We start from the raw sequence: 11,979 nt of genomic DNA, 5'->3' as shown, positions 1-11,979 counted from the left end.
TGTTCTTATAATAAATCTATTTACAGCATAATTTGCAAAAACATAGAGTTTAGTTTGTTGAGTAGTTTGAATGGGCAGAGATATGAGCAACACATTAAATGAGTCTCACTTTTCACTTTTCGATTTAGTTAAACTATAATTTTGATATCATTTATTGAAAAATCTGAAAGAGCAACAGTTTAAATATTTTATGATACATAACAAATTTTGACATATCTAAACTTAAAAGCTTTATACATTAAATATATAGGTCAGCACCTTTATATATTTAATATTGATCATATTCATAGATAATGTATGATTAAACCACTCACATTTAATCGAACATAATTAAAATAAAAATTAAATTTTAAAATAAAACAATAATTTATTTCATACTTGTCAGTCATGTTTTGTGTGGAACTTATCTATTTATGTTATAGATTTTGAATTTTTATTTGAATGAATTTAGAGAAGAAAATGATTACTAAAACTTTAGAGAATACTCAATTTTACTTCAAAGTTTAATGATTACATATGATCAATTGACTTTATAATAATAAAAGATGTCAATTTATTTCAAAATATACCTATTTTAGTTTTAAGTTTATTTTTCTTTCAATTTGATCTTTAATTTTTTTTAATCGATTCTTTTAAATGATTTTTTTTCCAGATATAATCCTTTAAATTATATTTGGTTTATACCGTTAACTCGTATATAGTTTTTTAAGTTTGAACATTTTCTCGAGTTATTGTCATAAAATATTAAAATGTAATTGATTTAATTTAAAAAATTGATAAAAATATATTAAAAAATTGATTGTTCAATTTACTTTGCACATGAAAAAAAGTTAAAAACAATTATTATACAAATAGACATTTATTATTTTGCTTTTAAAACTATACATATATTTAAACTGTTCTAAAAACATCAAAAAATATATATGATTTATAATATTTATAATATTTAATTAATGTTTTTTGAATGTTTAATATAAAAGACATATTATTGTAGCATTAGTTAGTTTTTAGTTATAAAAAAATTTCAATGCAAATAGAATATATCTTAAAAAATTAAATCAGAATAAAATAAATTTAAATGACGTAATAAATGACATCTATATAAATATGAAGTCACTAAAATATAGAAATTGTAAAAAATAATCGCTATTAGAGCCGATAATAGTGGTGGTACAATAGTTAGAGCCAATAATAGTGGTGGTACAATAGAGAAATCATGCATACTCTTGCTCTTGCTATGTATAATTTCAAATGTTTCTAAAGATCCACAACATTCTAACTGTAAATCGTGCTCTGAGAAATGGAAAGGAAAAGGCAACTCGTGATCCTAAAAATCACCATAACATTAGAGTGTTCTCCTTGAAAATTGGTATCACACCACCAACAAAGAAAAACACCCTCCTACCCTTCTTGAAGCAGTTCTTAATCCCTCCCATATATATTTAGGCTGATGTTGTTCTCTAAAGAACGCAGCAATTTATCAGAATTCATATTCTGGTAATTAAAATTAATATGAAAAATATTATTGTAACCGTGATTTTGATATTATTATTTGTTGTTGAATGAGCAATCATTATGTTCCTCCCTTTTTCATCTAATTATTTATTACATCCCCACACCTAATCACATTTCATTCGTCTAGTTTATCTATCCGTGCGTTTGGTTGGAAGAATTTACACGATAGAGGAACAAAGATTATTAAGTTTGTGTTTGGTTAAAATTTTAAGAGGAAGAGGAGGGGAGTAAAATTAAATTGACTTTACTTTCCATGTAGTTTGGAGGATTTAAAAGGGAGATAAGGAGAGATATTTAACATAATTAAAAAAGTTAACTAATTTTTTTTTCCTCTTCTTGAATTAAATATAATATTTATAAAAATTTCAAACTTATTTGACTGTATTTTATTTTTTTATTTTTGAAAATTATTTTATAAAATAAATTTTAAAAAATTATTTAAATTCAAAAAAAAAATCTATTTTAACTCCAATTTTAAAAATAATTTAAAAAAAAAATTAGATAAAAAAATAAAAATTATTTATCTGTTTTATTTTTTAATTTTAAAAATATAATATTAAAAATAATTTTATAAAATAATTTTTAAAAAACAAATAATTCAAATAAAATTTTTAAAATGTGAATCAAACGAATCTTTATTATATTTTATCTCTATTCTCTTTTAATCAAAGATTTCTCTATACATTTTTCTCTTTTTACCTCTCATTTCTTCCTTTCGACGATTAGTCCATCTAACACCATTCCTCTTCTATTTGCGCTTTCATTTTACTGATTTATTAAGCATTGGTTTCAATTTTTTTTTTTAAAACAGTAAAATCATCTGTTCCTAAATCACAATCTGGAAATTATTCTATCATATAAAAATAACAGTTATATACAGAAACAAATAAGAATAAAAATGTAAAATGTTGTTGCTAATTTTGTTTAAATAAAATGTCAATAGTTAATAATTTATTAGAGGAAGAAATATTAGCAATTCTATAATTTTTTTATAAAACTCCTTCAAGGTTTAATATAGTATTTAAATATGATAAAAATATAAATGAATTTCCAAGTATATCTTGATAAGTAATTTAATAAATTAAATCAACTAATTAAAAATACATCTAAATACTAAACTAAAGATTTTAATAATCAAAATAACTAAAAAAATATATTTAAACATTTTATAATTTAATAGTATAATGATTTAACTACATCTGTTTTTATTGAAAAGTTGTTTATTAAAATAAGAAGAGTGGAAGGAATTTAGATATTTTATTTTGGAATCAAATACAATGAGGTTATATTCATCAATGAAATGTATTTAAATTTATTATTAAAAAATAATAAACATAATTCAATACATATAAACGGTAAAATGATAAACATAATTTTTTTTATATTTAATTCAAATACAAGGGAATTCAAATTTGAGTTGAATTCTTTTATATAAATTTTTTATTTAAAATTTTAAATTATATTCAATATTAAGATTTATATATTAAAATATCTTACTTTTATCAATTTTTTCTTTAGAAGATCAAAATGTAACCTTTTAAATAATTTTTATTTCTTAAATAAAAGGTCGTATATCCAACTACCTATTACTATTTTTTATAACAATAATTAATTATGAATTAAATAAATAAATATTAAAAAATAATTAAAAAAACCAAATTAAATTAATAAAATTCAATAAAATATATCTAATGAAAAAACTATAAAGTTTATACAGTTGAATAAAAATGTTAAAATAAATAAATAAATAAAATGACAATAAATAATGCATCGTCGATATGCAGCCTTCAATTAAAAAAATTGTTTAAGTAATTATATCTCCCCTTGGTAAAAAAATAATTATCTCTCGCTTTACAATCTCGTAAAAAGTAAAATATTTTAATATATAAATTTTAAAATAATATATAATAAAAAAATATAAATAAAAATATGATATAAAAAAAGAAAAATAAGTTAGAAGTATAGTAGATAAGCATTATTCCTGACATAGAATAGAGCAACTGGTATTATTGCATCACGAGGTCGCTTTGAAAGCAAGAAGTGTACATAATTATTGTATGTATATATACTATTGCATAAAAAGGTACTCCTATATGAGATTTGAATGTCAATATGCAATGATGAGCCTTGAAGTTCGCCTACAAAGAAAGAAAGAAAGAAACATTCACTCAACTCAGCATTAGTCATTAGGTCTGCTGATTGATTTTTAATGCTTACACCCAATCTGCTGCTTCATCACAGCAGCAGCAGCAACAACCGCTGTTATAGATAAATAAATAATTAAATAATTTTTAATAATAATAGAAAATGAAGGAGGAAGATATTAGTGTCAGACATGCATGAGCTATAGCCTGTAGCGTATATAGATCCTCATATCTCCTTTCCTACTTTTTGTCATTAAATCAACATACTAGTATATACTATGTCAGATATATGGAATATTACCTTCAACAAAGGACATCATTTTCTGCTAAATATTAAAAAAGACTTAGACTTTTATTCGTTTGAAAAAATATTGAATGAATTTCCTCAGATGGAGCGATGTAAATGAGATGAGATGACATTATCTTCTTTTATAAACCTAGAAACCTTCACTTTCTCCATAGAGAAGATCGAGTGAAAGAAATCATTGAAATATAGAATTAGTTACAAAATTAAACTAGGGTTTTCATCATGTAGCAAATAACCAAGATGTAACACGTACGATACCGATCTCCCCTTTCTGTACTCAACATTTGGTATGCAGAAAGGCACGAATTGATGAAGAACAAATATGCAATACTCTTTCTATATATAGTAATTTTGGAAGATAAGAAATGTAAAATAAATAACAAAATAAGCACTAATCATATAGTAAGGTAGTATATCAATCAAATATATAGAGAATAGGTGACCAGCAAAAATAAAGAAGGTAATAAAAGAAACGTTAATTAGCTTAACTAGAAGTGATTGTGCTTGCAAGATCTTTTGAGTACATATTAGGTAGGTTGCCATGAAGCAATACATATATCAGGAAGGCTTTACAAAAAGCAGCTAACAGAGTTCAATTGGCAGTGTGTCCACCTCCGATATATTTAGAAAAATATCTAGTTAAGGGAGGTGGACAGAATGCCAATAAACTCTACAAGCAACCCTTTGGTAAGCCCGCTTAATGAATTAGCTTGATCTAGTGACTGATTAAAACCTGAGGGGAGGGAAGGAAAGGAAAGGAAAGTGTTGTTGAGTTTTGAGACGCAAGAGTATATGTATGTATTTAAGAAGAAAGGTTGGCAGGTAGATATTTAGAGAGATTCATTGCCAGCTATTTAAGATGTGATGATGATGATGGACCTTCACTTGTGTGCTCTGTGTCATGTCAATAAATAAGAAAGAGATATATATATAGAGCGAGGGTAAAGATTAATTATTCATTTAAACTTAATAAAAGAATGAGAACTTAGGTCCAAGTGGGAAAAGATTAGAGCCTTTACAAGGATCAAATTAAGAATCGTCTCTTCTTCTTTGATACTTCTAGCTAGGTTGGCTATTGGAACCAACCCCATACGCACACTAGTTTTTGTTTTAGCACTGGTTGGTTGCCGATTCAGTTTCACCCAAGTCACATTAAATGGAGTTCGCTACTCTCCACTTTTTTTAAATATTTTATTTTTATTCTATAATTTTAATGCTTTTAAAAAGTTAAAATATGATTAATAAAATATTTTTTATTTTATACCTTTCAAATTTCAAAAACATGCATTAAAACAAATGGGAATGCAGTTGACTAGTACTTGATTTTTAACCTATATAAACTAAAGACTGAGTTTCAAAAACTAAATGATGAAGTCTACGACGATGCATTCAATGTTGATGTGGGTGATTCTCTTTCCAGCTCCTGCGCCATGTGACTCTCTCCATATCTAGTAAGCTATTGCCTCTACTTATGTTTCTATCTATACTTTAACTATTAAAAAAAATTATAGTATAATTCATGTATTTATTTTATATTAAAAAACAATTAAAATATTCTTGTGCATTGTATTTTTAATAATAATTTATTATATTTTTAAATAAATTAGTAATATTAATTAGATTTTGTTTGAAAAATAATAATAAATACATCTAATTAGTTAAAAAATGATTTTATTAAGGGGTAAATTTTTTTATCATTAGATGTTTATAATTAAAGACAAAGGTAATATATGTAAGCCATATTTAAAAAATAAATGGACCAAAATCGTTTTCAATAAAAACAAGTGATATTTTTTAATTTATATTGTCTCACGTTGGCATTAAATATCAACGAGATACATTTATGCGGATAATTTTACTATTTAAATTTATTTGTCTCATTTGTATATATTTTAAATTGTAGGTCTTAATAAATTTGAAAGATAATATTATCAACATAACTCTTCATAAACTATTTTATACAGTTATGTTTTAATTTTGAAAATTAAATCCTTAATAAAAAAAGTAAAATTTTCTAATTTTGAAAATTAGATTTCTAATAAAAAAATGTAAAATTTTAATAATTTAAAATTATTTTTAAATATTATATTTTTTATCAAATAAAATATAAAAAACTCAAACTACTTTGTTTAAATTATAAATAACATTTCAATATAGCTTAAATCTAATATGAGAGTGTTTAGAATGCAAACAATTAAAAATATTAATATATAATTTTTCAAAATTCAAGATATATTATAAAATAATATTCCTTGCCCATTAAAGGTTGTGTCCTATTAAGATGAATCCACGGTCTAATAATTGATCCTATCTCCTTTTGTTGAATTTTTCATGTATCCTATCTCTTTTTGTTGAATTTCAACATGAAAGAATTCAAATTCAATATTTACCTACTCTATTCGATATTATATTTTTAAATTAATATATCAATTTTTATTGAGTTAATTGGACGGAGTATTATTACTGTTATCCATCCTAAGAGCCCATAAACAAATTAATTAATCCACTTAATAATACTATCTCTATTCCCTAAATGGAAGGTTCTTGTAAGAATGTTTGTTCCATTATATAAAACTACTCAAATTACAATAAACATGAAATGATTTTTCATTAAAGCACTTTTAATTAAATGTAAAGAACTAAGAATATTTATCTCTTAATATTTGAAAGACAGTTTTTAGATAAAAAATGTAATCGACAAATCTAATATATAATTTTTTAAAGTCTTGTGCGATCAACACATGAGCCATACTCGACACATTCAGAAAAAATGGCATATCATAATTATAAATAGTTAGTTCACTGACCACCACATAGTACTGCAAAATGGTACAATGAACAGTTTTATTGTTACATCACAGAAACAAAGCAGCTATTGCTATGTAATACAGATACACAGAAAGCAGCTGCGCGAGCAAATAATATATGTTACAACAATCGACTTCCACGAAGCATGCTAGATGGAAGGAAGAAAAAAAAAAAAGAAAAAGAGCTGCAGTTTCATGAAGTATTAGAATTAAAAGCATACTAGTATATAAGAAGCACATAATTCCTTTTCATTTCAGTACACACCCAGAGGAGAGGAATGGTCAAGCTGCAGAAACACTACTTATGCCATACAGCATAATTGTGGCCACTGGTTGATAGTGTCCATTCCCTCCCAGATGGGCACCATGAACCATCTCCAATCTTCATGCAGAGTTTCTCCCCGATGATTGCTGAGTAAAGGTTGTGCTTTGCCTCCAGAATCCTAATAGGTGATCTGCTATGAATACCTTGACGCTTGCGAGTGTCAATCTGCAGTTAAACGTAAATTGGTTACTTAGATTCTTTTTGTCAAACAAAAATGGATCAGTAGGATCCTAGTTCTGCAACATACCAACTTCACAATCTGCTCATGGACTGAGTTGTTCCAGTCATAAAAGTGATCATAGAAAATTGACGGTGTCCCAGGATGAGTCAATATGTATGCATACCCCTGCAGTAACAAAAAATTAGATGTAGATCAATATGTAACTAAACTATTTAATTAAGTATAATTAGTTAGCAGCATAGGGCCTAAAAGTAAACACTATTGTCAATTTTTGCAAGTATATCCAAGTCGCGGCAGTTTTAATAAAAACAGTCTAGGAGGGAATACAACAAAAGGACATTCCCTCGTCCTCCTGAAGTTCTGATAATTTCATAGGCCTCATGGTAGTACAATAGTGAAGAAACAACAAAGGCCCTAACAAAATGTTTAGTAATGTGTACGTTCAACCACAATTTTTTTATTTTTTTTTTATAAATATGATATGACTTTTGAATAATTGGCATAATAACATGTATTTGATATTATTTAATATTTATAAATGAGGAAATGACAGTGTAGAACTAGGACATGGTTGACATGTTACTAGCTCATCTTCTTTATCCGTCAACTAACAGGACAAAAACGTTGGCGAGGTAGTGTAGTTAACTGTTACTGTATAGATAATAAACAACCAAAGGAAAGATACAGAAAAATATATAGATTATCTAACTAATAGCATATGGAAAGACTACATATAATTGGTAGAATTATTATATTTAAGATTGTGCCCGAAAACTACAAGCAAACAAAATATTCATGTACGTACACATACTTGGCATCATATCTAACTACTTCCCTCTGGACTGGAAAGCATTATTTATTTAAAAAGCCACTAATGCCTAAAAAATACATACCTCCATAACATGTTCAGAGGGGAAGGGCCAATGAGCCTGCACATAGAGTGAAACAAGAGAATGAATGAATTTAAGATTTAGTAGTAAAAAGCAATGTGTTATTGCCAAATTAAAAAAAGTAAAAGGAAAATGGTAATTTGGGCTGATCATACACACCCCCACTCCAGCATGCATTTCATGAAACAAGAATGGTAATTACAAATACTGTTCAAGAAGCATCTCTGTATTATTTTATTTTGACAAATAGTGAACTCAGCACCTGAGTTGAACCAGTATCATGGTTATCGATAAATGTGACTGATCGTGAAGGCCACCACCCAATCACACCAGGTGGCTTCCCTTGAGGATCACGCAGACGCCAATATTCTCGCTTGACAGCTTCCTGCAAACAAGTGCAAAATGAGAAAAGGAGTTTGTGGTGAGAAATGTAATTTTATAGTATGAATTAAATAACCGATACACTTGAGATTTAGTATCAATGTTCGTAGATAGACACTACCTCATTGAATAGCAAAGGAGTGGAAAAAAAGTATTTATATATGCACAGTAAGATCTAACTTCCATTCTCATTTTTCAAACCTTTATTTAACATACTAGGCATAAAATGATGGGTACCTGGAGAATTCCCTTTGTTGTAAAGTCAAATGCGGTTGAAAGCATCCCAGTGCCATCAATCCAATTGAGTATTCGTTGCCTATGGCTATCTGCACAGAGTGAAAAATAATTGAGCTAACGGCTAAATATTGAAAGTGTATAATACAAAAGAAATATTGAAAGGCTAATTTATTCATATATTTGATGAATGAGAATATATATTTAAGCACTATACCTTGGTTATAGTCCAAAATAGAACCCTTGTAGTTGCAAGTATCCCAATATTCACCAACAGAGAACAATGGCTTTGCTCCTTCAATATATTCTTTCACATATTTTGGTGAATAGCTACAAATGACAGAATTGAAAGGTATAAAACTATAAATCGTGAATACATGAAGTAAGAAACCAAAGGAAAATCCTCAATGTTCATAAGACATAACACGTCTTACCCTTTTGCAAAATCAAAACGAAAATCTTGAAAGCCTACATTATGGCGTAGCCACCGAAGCCATCCTATGATATCTTTCCTCACAAAATCTTGAGTATGGTCAATATTGGGAAACCCATGGAAAATGGCCCCAGTGTTTCGATTACCCTATAATAAACAACAAAAAGATACAGTAGAAAATAAACAACACAAAGATACAACAGGAGGAATGAGGATGCAAGTTAGAACAAATGAAAATACATCAGGATGTAACATGTATGTTACCAGTCCACCAGTAGATGATGTTACAGCACGTTCATCCCACGGTAATGGAATTCCATCAAAACGATTATACATCCCTCCACTTCCTTGGGTGGTTCCAACACGATGATTGATAACTATGTCAGCCATTGTTCGGACTTTGTGTTGCTTGAACTTTTGAAGTAAAGCTTTTAACTGATGCTCAGAACCATATTTACTATTCAGAGAGTAAAGGTTCTGTGGAGCGTAACCTGCAAAACAGAGGAAAGAGAAGAAGTGCGTTATCACATGTAGTTGAAAAAATAGATAAATTGTCCAATTTTAAAAACCTATAACTTTATGTTGAATTCTTAAAAGGATGTTAACCTTCAGGTGAGAAGGAATTAGTTGGCGGTGGCAACCATGCTGAAGTGATTCCAGCTTTAGCTATGTCCGGAACTTTGCTTTCTAAATTTGTCCACCAATTGTATTTGTGAGACTCCCAGTTGAATGCCTGCATAGCAATTTTCTTCTGATGTTAAATTTACTGTATATAAAGTTATTGGCAGCATTAGAACGAAAGAAAAAATATGTGGTATGATAGGCATGTACACAAGTAACCTATCCTATTAGTTTTACAAGATCATGCCTTTTATGCAAATAGCATCAGCACAGACAACAAAATACAAGTGAAATTCAGGCTGATTTGTTTTTGTTCAACTAGTAGCGCGACGAAATCCGTGTAAAAAGATGGCACATGTCCACTGGATCATTCTTTTATTTATTAATAGTAAATAGTAATAGAGATGAGCAGCAGTAAAACAATTGGTAGGCTTGAAAATTCTTGTATTATGGATGCAACAAAAAAGATAAGTAGGCAGCAGAATAATTGAAATTTACCTGGAAAAGTATCTCCTTTCCATCTCTCAAAACTGCACCTGGCCATGGGCGTGAAGAATGATTCATTAGAAGATCATGATCTCAATAGTATAGAGTAATTGAAAAGCAACACTTGATGCATGCATTTATGGTGTTGAAAAAGAATTAATTAGGTAAGGGAAACCAAGTCCCCTAAGTAGAAGAAAGGAATTGAATATTGATGATGATTCGAAATTATAAGGTAAAATGTATTTATAGTGACAGAGAGACATTATTAGTGAGGTTAGATTGAAAAGCATACCGAGATCATTTCGTTGATTGGTTTGATTTTGATCACGTTCCTGCTGGTCAACCACAAACCAAAAAATAAGGAGTGAAATCATTCAAATAAACAAGAAAGGAAAAAAAGAAAAGTTAGAGAGAGGGAGAGAGAGCAAAGAGCATTTGTTGCATACACTGCTCAAGAAACCCATGTTGAGTGAAAGATTAGGAATAAAACGCAGTGAGCTGCATCATGAATGAACGATTAATGTGAGTTTGGAATGATGATAAAAAGTGAGAAGAAATAAAATAAAATAAAATATTGAGAAAGAGAGACGCACTGAATTGAGAATTGAGAATTGAGAATTGAGAATTGAGAATTGAGAAGTGAGTTGAGAAGGGAAGAGTGTTGGAGGGAATGGTATTAATAAATAAATGAGAAAATAAAATAATGAATAAGAATCAGAGAGAGAGAGATAAGGTAGGAGGGAATACGAAATAAAATTGATTCATATTCAGTTGGATTGGAATGAGAAATCCACTTCCAGAAGATTAGAATTAGAATTTAGAAAGTAAGCAAAGCTATTGTCATGATCATGAATGAATACCCATTCCGTTCACACACTAATTTCTAAGCATTCAGCGCGCTTCCCATTCCTGACTAATACTTACTTCTCAAACTCTTTAACGCCTCATTTTTGTCCCTTCTTAACTACTCCTACTCTTTTTTTGACAACTCTTCTAAGCTACTACTACTATTATTATTATTATTATTATTAAATATCCATTGATCTTGAGTCAAAAAATAAAATTCTATTCATCTCGTAAACATGCCACATTTTCTTTCCAACAATCATACACGTGGTTAGGTACTCCACAACGGGACTCCTTCCCATAATAAACACCATATTTTTATAACTACTTTTTTTATGGAATTAAAATAAAGTGTTTATAGATATTGGTATTTTTGTCGACAGACTCGACAAATTTTATCTTTTTAATTTTTTTTTTGTGAATTTCACTGATAATAAATTAAATTGTATTAAAATAAATTAATATAATAATATAGAATTATTGATGAAATTTATTGAATTTTTTTTTTTGAAATATAGGGTTTATTAGACACTATGGTTAAATACACGAAGACTCGTTTAAACCTTCAATTTGAGCATATCTAGTGAAGATGGTCTTATATTCTACAACTCCCGTTCAACCTTTTATTTTTTTTTTATATTATATCATTAATCTATCACCATTGTTCTATTTATAGTTTTCAATTAAGTTACGATACATAAGATTCCTCTTAATAAGTCTCCTCCATAGTCCATTAATTACAACCCTCGATTGAGACAATTTCTTTATACTCCAGCCAAGTATTTTATTGTTTTGTTATGAGTTTTTCA

At 28.0% G+C, this 11,979-nt stretch overlaps 1 protein-coding gene across 4 annotated transcripts; it reads right to left on the bottom strand.

Annotated features, from left to right (window-relative positions):
• Positions 1-6,726: 6,726 nt before the first annotated feature.
• LOC101508872 (probable alpha-amylase 2) lies at positions 6,727-11,265 on the bottom strand. Of its 4 annotated transcripts, none has more exons than XM_004499259.4 (13): positions 10,918-11,265; positions 10,771-10,822; positions 10,617-10,659; positions 10,337-10,368; positions 9,824-9,950; positions 9,482-9,708; positions 9,219-9,364; positions 9,002-9,114; positions 8,788-8,876; positions 8,432-8,554; positions 8,173-8,208; positions 7,346-7,444; positions 6,727-7,263 (listed from the first exon to the last, which is right to left on the bottom strand). In XM_004499259.4, the coding sequence occupies exons 2-13, from the start codon at positions 10,786-10,788 to the stop codon at positions 7,072-7,074; spliced, it is 1,245 nt and encodes a 414-aa protein (XP_004499316.1). In that variant the 5' UTR covers positions 10,789-10,822; positions 10,918-11,265; the 3' UTR covers positions 6,727-7,071. The 4 variants fall into 4 exon arrangements, with proteins under 4 accessions (XP_004499316.1, XP_004499317.1, XP_004499314.1 ...); XM_004499260.4 differs by having other exon boundaries at positions 10,617-10,656; XM_004499257.4 differs by having other exon boundaries at positions 10,337-10,374; positions 10,918-11,264.
• Between the last annotated feature and the right edge of the window lie 714 nt (positions 11,266-11,979).

The sequence above is a fragment of the Cicer arietinum genome, chromosome 4 (assembly GCF_000331145.2).
Source record: "Cicer arietinum cultivar CDC Frontier isolate Library 1 chromosome 4, Cicar.CDCFrontier_v2.0, whole genome shotgun sequence".
NCBI classification, from domain to species: domain Eukaryota; kingdom Viridiplantae; phylum Streptophyta; class Magnoliopsida; order Fabales; family Fabaceae; genus Cicer; species Cicer arietinum.
Note: the sequence above shows the minus strand (reverse complement) of the source record. Positions and strands in the feature narration are given on the sequence as shown.

Excerpts from the sequence above, each read along its gene's own strand:
- LOC101508872 (XM_004499257.4), bottom strand. Across the intron at positions 9,709-9,823 it reads TAATTCCTTCTCACCTGAAG|GTTACGCTCCACAGAACCTT; the intron begins GTTAACATCCTT and ends TCTGTTTTGCAG. Across the intron at positions 8,877-9,001 it reads TATTTTGGACTATAACCAAG|ATAGCCATAGGCAACGAATA; the intron begins GTATAGTGCTTA and ends CACTCTGTGCAG.